Source organism: Furipterus horrens, unplaced genomic scaffold (assembly GCF_987537825.1).
Source record: "Furipterus horrens unplaced genomic scaffold, mFurHor1.1.pri manual_scaffold_6, whole genome shotgun sequence".
NCBI lineage: Eukaryota > Metazoa > Chordata > Mammalia > Chiroptera > Furipteridae > Furipterus > Furipterus horrens.
The window spans coordinates 187,426,161-187,447,220 of record NW_028327176.1 but is presented as its reverse complement, the minus strand read 5'-3'; the positions used below and the strand labels follow the sequence as shown (position 1 = coordinate 187,447,220).

The window sequence follows — 21,060 nt, the reverse complement described above, 5'->3', positions numbered from 1 at the left end:
GCCAAATACTTTTGCAGTTTCTAATAGTCATAGTTACCAAATATAAACAACTGCATTAATATTTTCTTGACTCACATATCTCACCAGCACTGACTTTCTCAAGGCTTTCCAGCCACTGGAGGGATTGGGAGAGAGATGTTTTGATAGAGACTCTGTCAGAATCTAAATATTTAGATCGCAGAGGATCAGGCTTACAAAGACACTTGCTCCAATATTCTGTTTCTTGATTTTATAGCTCCTCTCTATCCACATGGGGTAGTGGCAGATAATCCTGCATAAGAGTTAAACTCTGGGGCTGGGCAATCCTCCCAAATGCTGTGGAGACATTGACCATGGAAGGCAGGCTCTATGGGCACTCTTAAGTGCCAGCCTGCATGGCCCCTCTGCAGGGAGGGGTGGCAGGTGACTCACAAAACTACTAAGGGCCCTGATGGCTGTAGCTCCATAGCTTGGGTATCGTTCCGCAGGACGAGGGGTCATAGGTTTGATTCCAAGTCAAGGCACATGCCTGGGTTGTGAGTTTGATTCCCGGTTGGGGGAAGTGGAAGAGGCAACCAGTCAATGTTTCTCTCTCACATTGATGTTCCTCTCTTTCTCCCTCCCTTCCCCTCTCTCTAAGTAAGTCAAGCTTAAAAAAAAAACAAAAAAACAAAATAAAACAACGCACTACAGAAAAGGAACAGAACAGAACCTCCTCGGGGCTCAGAGCTGGGTGTCACCTGGCTGATCTTAGTATCTATTTAACAGAAGTGGTCAGAGAGCAGGACAATGGAGAGACTTCCCACAGAGCACAAAGGGCAAAAGTGCTCCCAGGCACCTTTTCTGTCCCCAAGGGCTCCCGTCAGGAATGAGGAAGGGAAGACCCTGGCTCCCAACCTCCTCTTTAACCCTCCCTCTCAGTTGCTGAGCGCAGAAGAGCAGCCCCAGTGCCGGAACGCTAGGAACTTACATCTTCGTTCGTGGTCTGGTTGGAGCTGATCAGGTAGGTGTGGAAGCCCGAGAGCCCGACGATAGACCAGACGGAGAAGAAGCACACCACGGCCTCCAGCACGGTGACCTGAGTCAAGGATGCGAACGGGGTTGGGGGATGGGGGGGGAGGCTCGTGGTGTGCCCATGGGGCTGCGATGGCCGGAGCCTTGGATGGGAAATATCGTGGGCCCCCACTTAGGCCTCTTGCGTGGATCTAGCCTCAAACAGGCGTCTTCCCTGACCAGAGGGACCACCCTCGGGCGGGCCCTGTGACACAGCCTCCTGCCACCTGCACAGCGTTCGCGCTCAGGAAATGATGGGCGGGCTCCCCAGACATGACCTGTTTACTCCTTCACGGGTCCCGACGGTCCTCCCTGCCGACCTTCCTCGCCTTCCTGCGACCCTTCGTCTAGCCACCAAGTGCGGCAGCAAAACCAGAAAACCTGCTGGCCGAAGAGGCAGCGGCCCAGGCCTTTGATGGAGGGGCTGTGTGTTGGACATCACTTCAGCCACAGACTCTAATTTTGGCTTCTGAGTGCTGAGGGCTGCAGTACCAACAGGTTTCTCCCCCACCTGATGCTGGGACAGCGAGCAAATTGTCGCAGGGCGGACCGTGGGTGGCTGTAGCCTGGCTTTCCTTCCCCCGGCGGCCCTTCCACACTTGGATGGCTGCCTGTGCCCATCTGCAGGGGGCTCGACCAGAGGGGGCATCTCTCAGAGTGGCATCGGGGTGAGGGTCATTTTTATTTAGAGGACCCTTTCCCAGCCCCTCGGCCACCCCGACACAGGAGGCTATGAAACCTGGATGCTCAGCAGACATTGAATGACGGACGGTTACACAAGAGGGGTTACAACCAAAGGAGAAAAGGCAGCATTCTTCAGAAGAAGAGATAAATCACCAAGAGTGTGGCAACTTGATACTATAGAGAATTTTTCTGTCTCGCAAATGTTTATAAAATTCTACTTACAAGATACAAATGTTTCTTGCATCCTCCAACAATAGCTTCCAGGCCAGAGAAAAGAAATACTCACGCTTTCCTCATGCCCCCAAGGATGGAAGCCATAGATCATACTGTGATCTATCACCATTGATTGTTTTTTTCAGAATTGGATATAATTTATCTTGGGACCGTAGAAGTGAATACATTAACTAGGGCAGCGCCATGATTTGCCACGTCATAATTAGTGAGGGCCGCTGTCTGGGCACGTGGGGCTGCATACAAAACAGGAGGAACGAAGGGGATCCTGCCTGGTAACTGCCTGTCAACATCAGGATAAGTGACTGCGTCTGCTCTTGGAGAGGCAGACAATGCTTTGCTTTTCTGAGATCTAAACTTCTAGAAACTGCAAGCTCACAGAAAAGCAGCACCCTCAGTTTAAGAGGGCCTCCAGGAGGAGGAGGATGTGCCTGGGCCGGCCAGCCCAGAGGGAAGCAGTCAAGGTCTTCGAGGCTGTCAACACATGCTGCTCCCAGCAGACCTTGCCCCTCCTCATGGGGGAGGAGGAGGACAGGAAACCAAAGCGCTATTTCAGAAAAGCGGATACACACGGAAGGGTAGGGAGGGTCTATGGGGCAACAGGGAGATGCAGAGAAGCAGACCCCTGCCCAGGGCTGCTGCCAGGCTGGGCAACCCCTTCCGCTCTCCCAGGTGGGCCAATGGTTATGGCGGGAGGCCCGGCGGGCACATGGGCACACACGGACAGGGGCCTGTGTGGCAAGGAGGGTCTCATTCTCGACTGCCTCCCGACAGGTCAGGACTCACAGATGTCCCTTTTCCTAACCTCATCTCCCCCACCCAAGGGACATACTGGTTTGGAAGCAGCGGTGGCGTCCAGGGACACTGATGAGATACACGGGGGGCAGACGCAGTCAGGAAAACCGGGTGTACGGGGACATGACTGTGGCCACGAATTTGCACAGGCTGGAGGAAAAGACCGGGGCTAGAAAGCTCGAGGCGGAGGGGATGCAGGAAACCAAGCAAGGAATGGTCAAGGGTAGAAAAGAATAAAAACCAGAAGCGAAGATTTATTTACCGACTGGCACAAGAAGAGCAGAACTGGGCTCCCAGAAACACCATGCATCTGCCACGCAGGTGAGAGGTGGGGATGGGGACGTCACAGTATACGTGACATCCAGACGTGCACACCGCGGAAACACCTGCGTTACAGTGGAGGGGAACGGCGCGTTTAAAGTGGCTACGGGCCATGCTCCGTTCCTCTGCAGAGCCGCTTGCCTCATTACCCCACAAGGAGGCATTGTTTGGCCAGTGGATGTGGAATTTTAAAAGCTTAGAGCAACAGCAGAAGAAACAATGCAGCTTTCTGTATTAATATCTCATGAGCTTAGAAACATTTTATAAATAGCAGAAGGCAGCTTCACCGTTTGCTCACTGCGGCATCGACATGACGCGAACTCGAGGTGGGATGCAAACCGTGGCCCACGCGCGCTCCTCCCACAGCGTGTCTCATGCCATCATCATCATCACGGACAACGAAGGCCGGCCTCACAGGCTGTGTGCCAGGCGCTGTTCCAGGGACGAACTTAATCCTCAGACCAACCCAGGGAGACGCACAATTCCCACTTAACTGATAGGGAAACTGAGGCAGGAAGCAGGTAAGTAATTTAAGAAACAGCAGAGTTAGGATTTGAACCCCGGGGTGTGGCTCTGTCAGTACGACAGACAAACTGTACGCTGGCTCCTTTCTTAATTCTTGCCGAGGGACAGGTGGCTCTAGGCTCACCCCCCACCCCGCCGGGGGTTATCCTTGTCGGGGACTCTTGAACCTACGGCAGCTGAAGGAGTCCGTCCCCGCCAAATTCTCTCAGATGGTGGTACAAATATCTGCACAAAACATCTTGCCGATCCAATAACTAGATGTTGAAAATGTCCGTGCCAGAATAAGAATAATATGAATTTCTCTTAAATGTATAAAAATCCATTTACTGATTTTGTAAAAAAGAGAAATGAGAGGAAACCTGCCAACTCCACCAGCAGCCGATTTTGTAAGCACCTGGATGTTTACTGCATCAGAAATGAGTTCCAAACTATAGCCGTTACCGCTGCCAGCCTCTCTCTGTCTCCTCCCAACTCCCAGGGAGGCAGTGAGTCCCCTTTGTGGCCAGGGGTGGGGCTGTGATTCCCCACAGTCCCTGGCCCAAGACGTCACCCCCAAGGTACTCAGCAGCTGATCGTGAAATTGAAAAAATACTGAAAAACGCTGATGGGCAGACGCCCCTCCATCAGGTGTCTGCTGGCTTGGAGCCTTCCTATGGAAAGGTACACGAGGGCAGATGGCCTTGCAGGGACTTGGAGACAGTGCTGGGAAGAATGGTGACGACCCCTCAATATTTGGAAAATCATAAAAGTGAGACGTCATGGAACCTAGCCTGTTCGGGCTCTGACATTTTTCCCAGAAAAAAACGCACAATTTTTTTTTCTTATCATTTCAGGAGGCTTAAAAACGGCCCCGATGCTGTTCCATGGACACACGTGTTCTAGTCCTTTCATTTCACAGACAGGAAGGAAGCTGAGGCGCTGGGCTGCAAACCCTTACAAGAGCTCACACAGCAGTTCATGGCAACACAGAACTGGAACTTGGTCTCCAGACTTCTGGGAGAGAGGGATGCTTCCCAAGGTCCCAAACTAGGACAGTGTTCCATGACAGGCCAGAATGCTGGGGCTTCGGACCTCGGAGCCGCAAGACTGAGGCTGCCCCAGGCGTCAAGCCTTGTTCATGGCCCCATGGCCTCAGAGCGCCGTGGGGAAGAATTGGTCTCTGAGATACACCCTGGCCGATCTCTTTGCATCCCAGCAGCCAGATTTACAATCTGCGTTCACTTTTTGTTTTGTTTTGTTTTGTTTTTGTCCAGTGCCAAATCCAGGTGGCAGTTTATTTGAAAAAGTCTGTGTGTTTCACATGGGTTTTCTTACTGACCAAAATCGCCCAGAGTGGCCAGGGAACGCTGAATTCCAAGGCTCTGCCTTGGGCCCCTTCCTTTCTGAGCTCTGGGCTGATGGGGCCTGGGTGCCACACGGTGTGGAGGGACATGGCTCTGAGGGCACCACGCATGTGCCCCCTAAGTCCTCATGCATCTTATTCTGTGTCAGGCCCCTGCCCTGGGTTCTGATATTTAAACACAAGGAATAGATGCTGTTGGAAATCCTTTTTCCCCCTAAAAATGACAGTAACATCGGCAACGCTAACTTACGGGAAGAACTTGGATGAAAGGGCAGGTATCGGGGATGTTTCCCTTTGTTCTCCAGATCGAATGTCTCCACCAGCACCGGATGCTTTTAGATATTTAGGTTCAGGAGCTGGCCAGCATATTATCTTCATCGGTTAGATGCCCCTGCAGTCCCCAGACAGAGACAGGGAAACAGCCTGTGCCCGTCACTGGAGTGCCTGTCACTGTGTCTGGGATGTGGGCCGTGTGGACTTCATGCTGACTCACACAGCAGACAATGAACATGGAAAGTCAGCAAGACCCTTCAGACGAGACCATGTGACCATCCCCTTCCAGCCTCTCCTTTTCTCCCACATGCCTTTATACCAGGCAGAAAAGGGATGTAGCTGTCCCAAATCACTCTATGAAGTCACGACAATTCTAATCAAAATTCCAACTGGAATTTTAAAACTGAAATGAGATAAACAGACTCCGAAATTCATCAGGAAAAGAAAATATACAAGAAAAAGTACGACATTTTGAAAAAAAAATCATGGGGATGGGGGCAAGAGAAGACTTTTCTAGCAAACAAAATGGAACAAAACCCAAAATGACTTGTGGGCACATGGGATCGAGAAGGCATTTCAATGAGTGCTGGTGGAACAGACTGCTGGTTCTCAAGGGCTGGCGCTGGACCCGTAGGGTCCCCAAGATCCTTTCAGGGGCCCTCCAGGTCAAAACCATTTTCCTGTCCACACCCACACACGATCCCCAGTTTCAGCCTCCTTCTGTCATTCAGCGACTAGTTCCGGGGCTGTCCTCGCTCATGCGCACAGGACAAGCCCTTGTGCGTTCTTGAGTTTTAAACGTTTCTGTTTTAATTTCAGATGCAGTACATAGAAACAGATATACTCTATGTAACTAAAGCTCTTTGGGGAGCTCAATAACTTTAAGAGTGTAGAGGAGTTCTGAGACTAAAATACGTGAGAATCGCTAGACTAGAATAATAAGCCGTATTGAGACCTTTCACTAAACATTTGAGAAAAATTAAGTTAAAACTGTAGCTTACACCACACACAAGAAATTATACTGGAGTTAAAGCACTGTGCCAAACTTAAGAAACAAAACAGAAAGGTATTTCCTCTAAAATGAATAAATTATGTGAATAATTTTGAGATGCGGATATAAGGCACAAAGCTCAGGACGGGGACTTTGTAGAATGAGATTTATAGGTTGATTTCGTTAATAAATTAAACACTTCTGTACATTTAGGTAAGTGACAGACTGGTAGAAAATATTGGCAAAGGATATTTAAAAGCTTATTACCGAGAATGCACAAAAACCATGTTAATAGGAAAAGAATATATAGCCCAGTTAAAATATGGACAAAGGGGATGCACTGGCACACTGTGGTAGGAAAAAGAAAGGCCCATAAACATGAAGAGATGTACAAGCCAATTTTTATCCCGAAAATGGAAATTAAAACGATCAATTTTCCTCAGCCCATCAAACAGGCAAAAATCACAGCACTGGTAACGAGCCGTGTGGGGGATGACGCAGGGAAATGGGCGGGTGAATCGGTATCCTCTCTAGGGGACAACGTGGCCTGTCAATCAACATTTAAAACAGGCTTACCTGTCAGCTCAGTGATTCCACCTCTAGTTGTCAATCCTAGAGAACTACTAACCCCTATGTATGAAGAAACACATACAAGAAAATCCACTACCCCAGTTTTTGAGCAGTAAAAAATTAAGAAGTCTAAATATCTAACAGTGGAATACACTTTGGTTCATCTGTACTCTGGAATTACATAAAGAAGTAAAAAAATGAAGTCCATGTACACGTTGACATGGAAATATTTTCAGGAAATATTTAAGAATCAAACCGTAGAACAATGCATGCTCCCTTTTGGGTACAAGCAGGTGTTCTCCTGCCCCAATGTATGAGTTTGTGTATCTGAATGCACACATAGGAATTCAAACTCTTCGAAGAGCATATGGAAGGAGTCACGAAAACTGACAAGGATTCTACAGAGTGACGGGGAAGGGACAAGAGCAATGCTTCCTTTTCCCGCTTACCTTTCTGTTGGACATTTTTTACGGTGAGAATATGGTCTTGTATTACTTTGCTGATTCTAAAAACCAAATGACCTCCTCCCCCACTTTGTGACGTTATGAAACGTAACTGATGCTTATTCTACACGAACCCCCTCCCCCACCAGACTGGGGAGGGGCAGCAGGAAGAAGCCCCCATTCCCTGGGTGGAAAGAGGGGTCTCTAGTTCTGGCAACTGTGGTGCTTAAACGGGGGTCATTTAACCTCCCGCGGTGTGAGAACTCCGGACACCTGTCCTACTTGTTTTCTGAGAATCAACAGGTACCTGGTTGGACGGGCCCTGAAGGCTGAGAGCTAGGGAAGGCCTGAGCTGCCTTCGTTAATATTCTACCAGGCGGACGGTGTCCGTTTCTGTGGACACTCAGCCAGCTCCAAGCCTTCTACCAAATTCCACTAGAACAGAAGGGTGCCCGTTAGGCCGTCTGTGTCTCTCCGATGATGTGCCTCCAAGTGACTGGGGCCTTGCTCAGGACAGTGGCCCTGCCTGGGGCCTCGCCCCTCCATTCCCGTCAGAATCTCCCCATCTGTCCAAGCCCCACACAAAGGCTACCTGCCAACGCCTTCCCTGATCTCTCTGCAGCCGCGCATCTTCCTTCTGGACTCCACCCCCTCCGAGTGCATTTTCTGAGTCTTTAGGACACTTAAGACTTACTCTGCTGTTAAGAAATCAGTCATTGCCTAGATCTTGGCACCAACAGATTTTGTTGAGCAGAATGCATCACCCTGCTCCCCACCCCATTGCTGCTCTGCTCCCTTCTGATGGAATGTGCTTCCAAGGTCGCAGGCAGGGCTGAGGGTACAGGCTTGGAAGGGGGCTGCCGAGCGCCCGAGAACAAGCCAGACGCTGGACCGCAGCACCTGCTGCTGGCCCCGCCCCCTCTCCGCCTCCCATGAATTCGATCATCCACCTGACTGAGCCTGGAAGAAGATCCTCCCCAGAGCCTTCAGGGGAGAGTCCAGGTTGGCCAACACCTAGATTTTGGCCTCAGGGGACCCGGAGCAGAAACCAGCTGAGCCTACTGGGTGCTGACCCACAGAGCTGTGTGCTAATAAAGTTATGTTGCTTTAAGCCTCTACATTTGTGGCTATTTGTTACACCAACAATGCGAAGCCCATACAGCCAGGCACGCGGAGTGAGGCTGGGAGAGGCCACGGCCTGGAGGTGCGGATGTCCTGCCCCCAAGCCATGTCGGGATGCTGTAAGGGGCCGTCGTGCACTCAGAGCGGGTTGTGGCTGCCAAGCTCCTGAATGTGGAGGCCACGCTGGGTCACAGCCTGGGGGGTGGGGGGTACATCAGGCTGTGGGTGGAGGGGCAGCAGCCAGAGATGGCAACACTGGAAAGACAGCAGCCAAGATTTTTATGAGTTTTCAAAAACTGGGCCTTAGGGGAAACCCTTTCCCTCCACCTGAGAATGACATTCCAGGGGAAATAAGCTAAAATTTGCTCCGGACCAAATAAGAGCATTTCTTTCCTCCCTCTTCCACGTAAATAGTTTCTGCGGCAAACCCAGCATGCCAACTGAACACACTGCTGCCCTTTCTTTCTATCGGCAACATCTGCTTCCTTATGAGGGAGCACAATGCCCTTGATTATACAGATTACGAGCACAGCCAGGCCAGGAGAATGAGCAGAGACATGTGCTCTTACAGAAGGCTCTGGCAGAGCCTGCCCGGCGCATAAACTGCCACAGAAAGAGCTTCCCTGAAATCACTCCGGCCCCGCGTGGAAGCAATGCTTTGGCGCTGAGCATTGTAACATATACAGGAGTCCCTCTCTATATCTCGGTTCACTTATCGCGGCCTCACTGTATCGTGGGATTTTTAAAAATATTATATTTAATTATTTATTGCGGATTTTTCGCTCTATCGTGGGATTTGGCGGTACTGTATATATATGTTGTTAGAGCTATGTAGGTTTAAGAATGTAGAATAAATGTAAGGTTCCTACTTTGCAGGGGCGGGGTGTGTGTGTCTAGAACGTAATACCCGCGATAAGTGAGGGAATGCTGTATTGCAAATAGCTGACGTTATCAGCAGAGCATTGCCAAGGAGAGAGGGGCTGACTATGATGGGTCAAAAACCTGAGACACCAAAGGGTTAAAAGAAATGCCTCGGATCTCACGGTCAGCTGTGATGGAGCAGGAATTAGAAGCTGTTGCCTTGGTCTATGACATGCTACCCTTACCGTCTTCCTTACGACTCAAGCCAGGACTGTGAGGTGACAGATCCGTGCATTTGGGAGGTCTGTCGTGGGCGAGGCGAACACCCACTGGCCACAGCCCAGCCGTACACGGCTCCTGTGCTCCGGCGGGCGGGCTGTGCCTGAAGGTGCCCCCCGGAGCCGAGTGGAACAGCAGGGAGCCCAAAGTCCCCGGGGAACGTGCAGCTGAACCCCGCCCCAGGCTTCGGGTCAGCCTCTCTCACCGGTGAGAGGTCACTGACGTCGGTCTGTCCACTGAAATGCATGCATGTGACGTGAACATCTCAGTAAAAGAATTCTCTATCACAAGATGATGACTCCTGGGAATAATGGGAAGTTCCAGTCCCGTCTCCCTGGGTGATGTGAAGAAGAGAGAGAACTGGGTCCCAGACAGAGCCGGACGGCGGGGCCAGCTGGCTGAGGCTACCCCAGTTAGTGTTAGTAGCAGGTGGACAGGAGAGGGACCCCCACAGATCTCAACGGGTGAACATTCTTCTTTCAAGTTCAAAACAGTATCGTACATGCCCACGTATACTGTTTGAGAGGATGGGATTAACCGAACGTGTTGAAGGGACCATCTTCAGTCCATTCAGGACTGTGAGAGGTGTTGTTCCCAAAAACAAATGTGGACGATCTGTCCTGCCCAGAGGAATGCCACACTGACCCCCAGATAGAATCCACACGGAGGCTCAGGGGACAGGGCTGCCTACCAAGAAAGGGACCCCCACAGGGGCATCCTTAAATACTCTCCAGGGACCACGCGCTGACTTCCAAGTGAAGGCAGCGGGAGCTTGCAGCCTTACCTCTCCCCACACCAACCTGATGTGACACGAAGCAGCGTGGGTTTCTGGGGGTGGGCAAGAATTCACACTTGGTTTTCTAGCTCAGGAGCCCGTCCATCGAAACAAGGCTGAGTGGGTCACGACGACGCTCAAGCATTCAGACGCTAGGGAGCTCTTTGGGCGTTTTACAGAACAAAACAGAACACGCTTTCTGAGAAGACAGGCCCAGGCACGGGATGAGGAGGGGACTGAGCAGAAGGTCAGCCTGGTACTTCACACGTTAGCCTTGTAAACGACACGGCCACCAGAAAGGATATCTTGCAGGACTATCCTTCAGAGCAGTAAGGAATCCTGTTTGTTGTGAACCTGTGGGAATAAAGCCACAAGTCAGTATTCGCACGTTCACCTGCAGAGAAACAGCCTCGTGCTGAAGGCCCTCTCATCTACATAAAAATAACAGGTGAGTCAAAACCAATGAAGTATGGTGACTGTATTTTGTACATGCTACAGCTCCTAGCACACGGATCTGAAACTGAGATCCGACTCGAGCGATTCAACGGGAAAAAGGCAGATTCATAACTAGACCCAACATCTGCAGGATATTTTTTTTCAATTAAAAAAAGCAGATGGGTGTCTGTATATGTTCCCATAAATTATAGTTCTGATTACTCCTTTGTTGTCCTCATTTTAACAGGAAAACAGAATGTGGTATGCCATTTTTTCCTCTTCTTCTATGAAAGACTGTTTTCCCCGAGTTTGTTAACTCCTGACCCGGGCTGTGCTGGAGACTAGGCTACGTGCGGAAGACATCTTCCCCTGAGCGCACAGCAAACAGGCGCAGAAAGCTGCGGTTTGTCACTGACTCCCTTTGGGTTGAAGACATTTCAATATGGACGGTCTGTCAGAAAACATTTCTTTAACGGGTTGAGTACAGACACTCCTGAGAAGAAGCAATTTTTACTTTATGCACTGGCACTATGGTTTTTATGAATGAAAGCCCCGTAGGAGGAACTGTGGCCAGTCCCACCCTGGGGTGCTGAGGCTGGGACTCTGCTGTACTGCAGAGTCTGGGGACACGGCCGGGCCCTGGGGCAGCAGTGAGGTGAACAGGAGAACGGACAGAGAGGGACTCTGGCGTTCTGTGCTCGTGCGGCTGCCACGTGGGAGTTAGAGGCGGCGTCCCAGACCCTTCGTGCAACTGGCAACCCCGTCCAGCTTCGGGAAGTGGCCAGTGGGACAGCTCCCCATTCTTCCTTGAGTTCCTGTCCCGTCTGAGGCATGGGGGTGTGCCGTGTGTGGCAGGAGGCCAACGTGGGAGAATTGAAAAGGAAAGTTGGGCCTTTCCCTTCCATCCCTGCCAGGCCGATAGGGCAAAGTCAGCAGGGGCACTGGGCAGACGACTGCGCAGACACAGCCTCGTGGCAACTGGGGGCAGCAAGCTTTGCGGTAACGGATCCCTCCCCCTGCTCTCCTCTCCCTGTGATGTCCCTGCTCTGGGGCGCTCCCTGGCAGGGAGAACGCCAGTGACGGTTCCCCAGCAGCAGGCGGAGGGGGGCCATGGGGACCACATAGAAACTCCACCCTTTACCTGAAAGCATCTCAGGTCCTGCGATGTAGGGGGTAGGGTGGGGTGTGTTGGGGTGCAGAGCAAGAGGAACGGAAAACCCTTCCTTGCTTTCATCCAAATATTTGGGTCACTTGTAGGCAGATCAGTCCTGAATGATTTTTGTGTGGAAGATTGGATTCATGATATAAGAGAAAGCCACAGCAAAATCCCGTTTTCTGGAAAGTGCAGGGTGGGTCACAAAGCTGCTGTGTCCAGCGCTGGCTTCAGAGAGAGAGAGAGAGTGTGTGTGTGTGTGTGTGTGTGTGTGTGTGTGTGTGTGTGTGTGTATTCCCAGAGTTTATGTGCGTAGCTGAGCAAATGAAAATAGGCCCTTGGTATCCAGAATGTAGGGGCAAGGCCCTAAATACAATGTGATCCTGTATATAGGAAAGTATTTTGAAGTCACCAAAGATGATATAAAAATGTAATATTTAAACTGTGTTGTAGCATCAGAGATCAGGTGCTGGAAGGTCAGTACTTGTATCTTCCATAGCGTGGCCACAACTGCGTCTTCTCTCTGATTCTTTTGTCTGTTAGTACACAGCTAGGACCCTGGCTCCTTTTGTCATTTTCCAACTCTGAAAACCAAGAGAAAAGGGGCCCCTGCAGAGCCACGTTGGCACCCCTCCAGGTCCTGTAGGGAAGTTCTCTAATGAGACTGCCAACCCTGCTCCTGCAGTCCCGCCAAGGAATGGCTCCCAGGCACATATTACAAATCTGTGTCACATTCGGATAAAAGGATTTCAGTATGAAAAAATGGGGACCAGGATTTTAAATGCCTATGAAAATTTGGGATACTCCATTTCATGTCCCAATGTGACCAATATTTAAAAGATCTAACAGGACACTTTCCTTACTGCCAACCTCCCCGGAGCCCCACACAGACTCCGCGGGAAGAGAAGGGGAGGAGGATGTTGCTAGCTTCAGCCTTGGCGTACACCCCCTTTGTGCTTTCAGCGCTACTGCTTAGGGAGAGAGTGAGGCGTGTACTCCGGTACTTTCTGGAACATTCCAGAAGGAGGCTCTGTACTTCAGGAATGCGGACAAGAGGCTCCACTGCTCTTTGCTGTGGCTAATGGCACTGTCATGGACGTTTAAAGGCTGACGTTTATAGCGCAAAGCCAGTTAGCGTCCTTCTCAGCGCTGCCCATGGTAGGGAAGTCAATGGCCGAGGGACAACAGGAAATTCAAAGTTATGACCTTCGGAATGCGGAATAAAAAATGCCGTTTGCTCCGGCAAATATATATTAAAATCATTTATATAAAATCTCATGTTTAGTCAAGTTGCTTCCTTAATATGCCAGGGGCAGCTTACTAACATTCCAGCAGATAAGGGAACGTCTTATCAAATGTGTGCCTTTAACCTGTAGATTCATGTGCAAGAAAACCCAGTCTTGATCCCCAGACGCCTTTTTCTAGGGAGGTGACTGTTCTGCTTAAGCGGATATCACGCTAAAAACAATGAAAGAGCTCTGTGCTCGGTGGTGATGATCCCTGCGGTGGGCAAAGTGAGGGCGAGATTCTGCCAGGGGACCCCTTAGCAGAAGAGGAAGTGAAGCCACTGAGGATGGAACAGGGACAAGTGTGTCCAGGAAAAAGTCTTGTAAGTAAAGAGAGCCTGTCCCAGGTGTGACCCTGACAACTGCCACTGGGAGGATGGGGGTGGGGACTGGGAGTGTGTCTGGGTGGGGGATGACGAGGGATAGAGGAAGGCAGAACCGAAAAGGGGGCATGCCATAAGTCAGGAGGGGCACCCGGAGAAGGGAGAAGAGAAGAAAGAGAAAGCCCAAAATGATCAAAGTATTAAAACAAAATTAAATCAGAAAACCAAAGGCAGGCAAATGGCTACGTACGGAACCTGGTTTCGCCAGCATACTTACGAAGAATGACGTGGGTGAGAGCGAATGCAAATATAAAGACTGTCAGAAAAGACAGAGATAAAATAAACATATAAAAAAATCTGTAGTTTCTTTTCCCCACACAGTTGCCTACCCAGGGACAGTGGTGATCAAACCGTTCTGAAATGAGAGGCAGAAAAAAAAAAGGGAAATCAATTAATAAAATGTTTCTTTTTTTACATGCGGGAGACCCTCCCTCACCACCCAATGCTCAGATAATATAACAAAATGACATCATACTGTGAGTTTACAAATTAACCACTTAGCAAGGCTTAACATCAAGACATTTCAAGAACATAATTATTCTTTCAGCAGAGCTTGGCTGTTTTGAAAAATGAAGAGTATACATTTATTCTTATTACAATTAGAAAAGTAAAGATTTCACCCTTTTGTAAAAAAAAGAAGAAACCTCTTTGGTTTACAGAACAGTCTTTCCCTAGGAAGGTACCAACTCCTCTGACATTAAGTGTCGGGCGGGGCAGTGCTGGGTTGCCCCCTCCTGTCGGTACACGCGTGGTATTGAGTAACTGCTTCTCTTGGTAAGTGACCATGGAGGGAGCGCCCAAGGGGACTGGGACGGGACAGAGGGACAGTCCCTGGTCTCTCATCCCAATCGCTACTGTTTCCGAAGAAATGTCTCCACTCTTTCAAAACTTGTAGGAGAATTGTAATTATTTTTTAAGTGAACCATGATCAAGTGCAACGTAAGACCAGACCGTTCAGCCCACAATCCTGTTTCCTTACCCGTAAAACGGGGTTCTTATGGGGTGTTCAATAAAATAATGTCTGGGACGGCTTAAAAAAAACACCCAGGGTGCTTCAGAGTTTGTCGGGAGAGGTCACAGACACGAATCCCTCTGGCCTCGCAACGCCCTATGGGAAAACGGTGGTGCTGCCCCATCTCACATGTGAGCAGATGGAGGCTGGGGGACGAGATGGACGGCGTGCATGGGGCCGCCCAGTTCGGAAGCAGTGGGACTGGAGCTGGGGCTGAGGTCTCTCCCTGGGAAGAGCCCATCTGCCCAACGGACAGGCTGCCTCCGGCGCCTTGTAACTGACGGAGCATAGGCTCTGCACAGCCCAAACCCGGGCCCCTAAGGACAAGCCCACGCCCTGTCGCCGTGGGAACTCCCCATGACTGTGTTTAGGGTTTGTTCTCCCCTTTGAGAGAGACAGCTTGGTGCTTCCTTCCTGCAGGACGCAGCTGATGTTTTATTCAAAAGAACCAGGGAGCGTGACGTTTTCACGCTCCTCACCTCAGACTGCCTGCGTGGGGTGGGGGTGGGGGCGGGGTGCTAGGCACACGGCTTCGCTTTTCACTTGGGCCCCCAGCTTAGCTTCTGCCCAGCTGCCCTATGTTACCCGTCCGTGCGTGCTTTAACACAGCGAGGGCTGGGTGAGGCGTGACGTGTCCCTGACACGTTATAAAGTCACGCAAGGCCGTCGGAGGCCTTACCCTGTGGTGGTCTATCAAGCACTCATCTCGCTTTACGTCAAGTGCAAGCTCACGTCCTGAAAAAGGCCCAAGGATACCGGGAGACAGGTGTGACTCAGAAACCGGAAGACCCACTGTTGTCTGTAAGGGACACGAACAAGAAGCGGCCAGTCCATGCAGAGGACCTGAAGAGAAATCCCAGAGCTCGCTGCCCTGGCGACAGCTGGTGGCCTGTAAGACACTGAGTCCCATGTCCACACGTGCTGCTGGAAGGCGGACCCCTGCGCAGAACCGCATCATCGCCCCACGCCAGCAACCCGCGCGGACCACGTGACGCGAGGTCTACACCAAGGGATGCAAAGAGAGGAAAACATCTGGATCCGCCAGATTTTCCTAAGACTCTGAGGCTGTCATTTTGAGAGACCTCTTTTCTTCTTTCCACAACGCGTGGGGAATGGGAGTGAGACGCGGAGGACGGGGCACCGAGCACAGGGACGGAACCTCCGATCCGCCTGGGGACCTGGTCTCCAGCCCCCAGTGCGTGGGGCACGAGCCTCTTGTCAGAGAAGACAGCAGGGCTCGGGGGGCGTAAGTGTCACTGAGGGGCCCCATTCGAGGGCCACCATCTTGGCGCTCACTGTGAAGCGCTTCTGCTGGGCAGGCAGCCATATTTTTAACTCAGAAAGTTCACTATTAGCTATGCTGGGGCTGTGCTTCCCTGAGGGAGGCGGAGGGACAGAGGAGGGACAGCAACCGGGCCGGGCAGGAGGCGCTGTCGTGGGGCCCGGCGGGTGCCAGCCACGTCTCAGGTGTGGGCGCGAACGCCTGGCGCCCTGGCAGCCTGAGCTGAAAGCACTTTCCACTTGAATATGTGTCTTATTAAAACCTTTTTCAGAGCTGATGAAAACCCCAGTAAAAATGGAGGCTTGTGGAACGATTCTTTTATTTGATGTTTCTCACGTTCTCCTTTGTGTTCCCTGAGAATGCGGAGGGGGGCGGGGGGGAGCCTCAGAGGCCCCGGGGGCCCCTCCGAGGAACGAGGATGCGTCAGAGCCCGGGCTGGCCGTCTGATGGCGGCCTCCCTCCCTCTGGCTCCCGACCCGGTGCCCTCCTCTCACCCTCTTCCTCAGCGACCCCCCCACCCCCTGCTTGCCAACTGGCGGTGGCCACACCCAGGGCGCAGGCTGGGCCTCTTCACCTGTCCATGGGCACACTCTCCCACCGGGCGATCTCTTTACCCCAAGTTCAAATGCCAGCTCTACACAGAGGGCGTCACAATGGCCACAGGCCACCTTCAGCACAGCCCCGTGGTGAACCACCTGGCACCTCAGCCCTGACGCCACGGAGAGCTTCCTGTCCCCCCCCACCCCCCGCCAAAGGCGCGCCTCTCCATACTGCCCACGCCTTCCTGTTTTACCCGGAACCCCACGCACCACCCTTGACCTGTTCTTTCGCTCAGCCTCACGTCCAGTCCATGAGCCAGTCCCATCAGTGACCCCTCGCCCTCCCCCACCGGTTTCTAAAATCATCTCAGTCATTTATTTGCCTTTATCTGCCAATTCTACTCGAAGCCTATGATAAATGCCTGTCAAATGACTGCAGAAAACTTCTTACTGACAAAAGGACGCCCATGCGAGCAAGGACACTGCCCAACGTCACAAAGGGGACGTGCAGTGAGGTTGGGACGGGACCCGGCTCCCCCAGCCTCCGGAACTCTTGACCACCCAACACTGCATGGCTTTCATGAGTATTTGTCACGTGCCCAGCTGTGCCAAGTGCTAGGCCAGCTAAGGAGAACGCAGCCACGCAGCCCTCCATGGCCTGAAGGAGCGCCTTATCTTCTCTGGTGAGGACACTTAATTTTCAGACTCTAAAACATGAGTATTCCTCAGACCCAAGGCGCGAACTCGTAACTGAGGGAAACCCAATTTCGTGTTAAGTCAGGCTGCTCTCCCACCACACACGTCCCCCATTATGGGACAAGGCTAAAACGATATAAGGGGTGGCTCCCCCACCCCTCATACTTCTGCTCTGAACGCATTGGCCCTCGCTCCAAGGAGCGGGGACGCCCAGGAGCCGCCTGGGGTTGTCTGGGATGGCAGGCTTGTAATGTTTGTGTTACTCCGTTTCCAGGGAAGACGAGCAGGGCAGCTGAGCACAGGCTGACGTAGACGTGGCTCCTGAGGACCTGAGTGACGCAGTCATTGGCTGGAAGGGACAACATCTGGAGGAGGAGAGGGAACCCAGCAGCTGGCCACGAGCTGCCTGCAGCCACATCTGAGACGTCTGGGACAGCGATTATCAGAGGAAGAGAGGCGGGGCGGGGCATGTGTGATGGGGGATCTTTGGGAAAGCACTGTGGAGTTGTGGCCACACCCCTTGATTGTGAAGACTGGGTCCTTTTAGGAGCTCCTCCCTAAAAGAGGCCACACTGGAACCGGGCCTGGGGAAGGGAAGGCGGGAGCGAATACGCCTAGGGGTCTCTCTAACCACACGAGATCTAAGTTAGTTAGCCGGGGACCTGACCACGCCACAGTCAGCATCTCGCTGCCCTGCGGTAGTTTGTGGATTTTCCTCTCCTTCCCCAGGGGAGCACTTGAGGGGAAAAATCGTTTCTCGTCACGCTAGTAGCCCTGGCACGTATATGAGTGTCTGGCATGTAGCAGATACTCCACCAATACGATCTGAGTGAAGGAAGAGACGCCTTTGATTGCCTTTGGTTTCCAAGTGACCCGTGTTCCTGGTTGCCAGGTAGAGACGCTGGGAAGTGGTGGTTAAGATAAGGCTTTGGGCAAGCCAGCCAGAGGGAGAGGCAGGGGTCTATGAAATCTGAGTCTGTCCACAGAACGCCGAGGTTCAAAACTGGGGGCTCGGGGATAAAAGAGCTGAGCGGCCAGGGGGTGTGGGCATCGGGCGTGAGGACAGGACGGAAGCGGCCTCTGCCCTGTCCGCTAACAGCGGGAGGCCGAGCTGGGCTTAGTAACAACAGCCCCGCAGGGCGGCCACAGGGAGACCCAGGGGCTAAGGGTGGGATTCAGGTGGGGGAGCCGTTTTGAAAAGTCAGCTGCCCTCACATTCTAAGTGGAGAAGAAGGTGCCATTAAAGCGGTCACTGGAAACATGGTCTAGGAAGAGGAGTTTACGGTCCTATTTTATTAACCCCAAACTCTAATAATCGAAAGAATATTATTATTGATAATTAAAACTGTCATTCACATCATCATTTCATTTATCCTTGACGGTAGCCACACACTTTCCAGAGGAGGGACCGTCCCCAGGAGGCAGGGAGGTGCCCCCAGGACGGGCAGGCACCGAGCTGAGCGACAACACCAATCACTGAATTAAAGGAAGATTTAACTTCTGGGGGAGATGGAATATGAAAAAGAGCCCTTCAAAACAAGGAGGAAGCCTTAAAATTGGACAGGACAGAAAAATCCACTGAAATATTAAGGGAAAAGTATCTGCCAATGTCGTGTTTGAATACAATGTTCGAAAACGTCAGGAACTGAACTCTCCCGGAAGTTGGGCTCTAGTCTAGGCCCTCGGGAGCGGGATCCAGAGGGAGATAAAGTCCTGGCCTGCAGGTCAAGTGCGGGTGGTGAAAATTCTGAACCTTCCATGCAGTCGTGGGCCCTGGGAAGACGGGGCCTCAGCATGGTCGGAAGAAGGGGAAAATAACACAGCTTCCTTCTTCAAGAGTGCCGTCAGAGGTACGTGAGATGACAGGTGTGAACGCACAGGTGAAATGCAAAACTTCTAATTTAAGTGGTAATTTGATTTTAATTAAGTTAGATGGTTTTAAATGTATGAAGTGGAAAAGGGCTTTTCTTTAAACCTAGGGCATTTAAGGAAAAATTGGAGGACTTTAAGAAAGTGCTGTCATTGTAGGGGATTTTAATACCCCACTGTCAACAACGGATCTTCCAAACAGAGAATCAACAAGGATATTGTGGCATTGAACTACACTCTAGATCTAATGGACTTAATTGATATTTATAGAACATTTCACTCCAAAGAAGCAAAATACACATTATTTTCAAATGCACATGGATCATTTCCAAACATAGACCACATGGTAGGACACAAAATAAGCCTTAACAAATTCAAGACAATTGAAATCATGTCAAGCATCTTCTCAGACCACAATGGCTTGAAGCTAAAAACCAACCTCAAGGAAAAACCCCTAAAACATTCAAACACATGGAGACTGAATAACATGTTCCTAAACAATGAATGGGTTAACAGTGAGATCAAGAAAGCAAGCAAAAAGTATCTGGAAACAAATGAAGATGAACAACCACCCAAAAACCTGTGGGACCCAGCAAAGGCAGTCCTGAGAGGGAGGTTCATAGCAATACAGGCCTACCTAAAGACAGAAAATTCCCAAATAAACCTAGGACATTTCACTTCCAAGATGAGAAAAACGTTGCCTTTTGTTTTCTGAGAATGATGACTATTGAGATATAGGGGCACCTATTGTGATCTGGCTTTTATGGTTCCTGCATAATTCATAGAATTAGGTAATGAGAACATTTAAATATTTAACCGGCTGACGTAGGAGAGGACCACATTTTTAGACACTAAATAATTCATGCTGTTCTAAGACCTTTAGTGAAATCTAAGTTATAACAGCTCTGCTGCTGTGTTCGACAGCTGGATAGTTATCTGGAAAGCAAGCTCACGTGCCCACTGCCTCTCCTGCCCTCATTTTATCCATCCTTTTCCGAGTCTTGGTTACACGCCAGGCACTGTGCTAAGCATTGGGTTGGCCAGAAACTCTGTTACATATTTTCCATAAAATAAAAGACATATTTCTCATTTTCACAAATAACTTTATTGAATTGGATAATTTGAGTATATTGGCTATTTCCTGCTATTGGCTTCTAGTGGGGAGAGGCCAGGGGAGCTGCTAAACATCTTCCAGTGCATGAGACAGCCCCGCAGCAGAGAATTATTTGGCCAAAACATCAATAGTACCAAGAAACTTCACAGACCGCTTCTGACACGTTTGATCAGTGACAACATCTTCTCCATACACTGCACAAATCTTTTCTTGGGTCTCAGTTGCATTTTTACCTTTCTTGAAATAATAAAGCCTAATAACCTGAAAATGTTGTGTATCTTTTTCTATCTTCAATATTGAAATGGCTGCACAAAAATTTACCAATTTTGATTTTTTTAAAAAACTACATGCTGATATGACATAACACAACTAACAAAATTGTTTTGAATGACGTTAAAGACAACTAAGCATTGCTAGAGCCGTTGTACAGAAAAAACATAATGGACTTTTGGGCCAAGCCAATACTTCGCATGAACTGAGTCATCCGATTCCCACGCCACCTGGGGAGGCGGATGCTATGGCGCCCATTTCCCAGACCAGGGATGTACAGACGGAGGAGGTGGCGCTGGAAGCAGGCGTTAGGCGGAACGCTTAATCGCTCCCCGTTACTGCCTCCTGCGCCATCCTTTGCTGTCACAGCGCCCAGCGGGCCTGAGGACCCAGCCTGTCTCTCCTGGAGCAGCACCTGTGGGCACCCACAGCCCCAGACACAGCACCTTGGCAGAGCGGGGACAAGAGCTGAGCGCTGCCACACCGGGACAGCCTCTTGTGTGGTGGCTTCTAGGGCTCTTCTGCTTCAGGGGACCTGCCCTCTGCAACGTGTAGAAAAGATGTGTCTCGACCTGGGGATGCCCTCCCTCAGCCCAACAGTTCTCTAAGGTGCGGCAGGGGGGCTCCTGCTCAGCAAGGTGACCGTCAGAGGAAGCGACAGCTTCTTATGGGGACAGGGACTGGACAAAGCTGCTCAGCACAATGACTTACTGAGGCTATGGGGCTCAGGGGTCACCTGGGGCAAAGGAATGTTTCGGGGAGAAGGGTCCCCAACCC

The 21,060-nt window shown here is 50.9% G+C and overlaps 1 protein-coding gene across 2 annotated transcripts in view; it reads right to left on the bottom strand.

The window, feature by feature from the left end:
- ZDHHC14 (zDHHC palmitoyltransferase 14) overlaps positions 1 to 21,060 on the bottom strand; it is a 225,979-nt gene that overhangs the window by 21,099 nt on the left and 183,820 nt on the right. For both annotated transcript variants that reach the window (XM_090280023.1, XM_090280025.1), the window contains exons 4-6: positions 13,719 to 13,856; positions 10,550 to 10,598; positions 950 to 1,052 (exon numbers count right to left, since the gene is read on the bottom strand). In XM_090280023.1, coding sequence (XP_090136149.1) covers positions 950 to 1,052; positions 10,550 to 10,598; positions 13,719 to 13,856 — 290 coding nt within the window. The remainder of the gene's footprint in view (positions 1 to 949; positions 1,053 to 10,549; positions 10,599 to 13,718; positions 13,857 to 21,060) is intronic.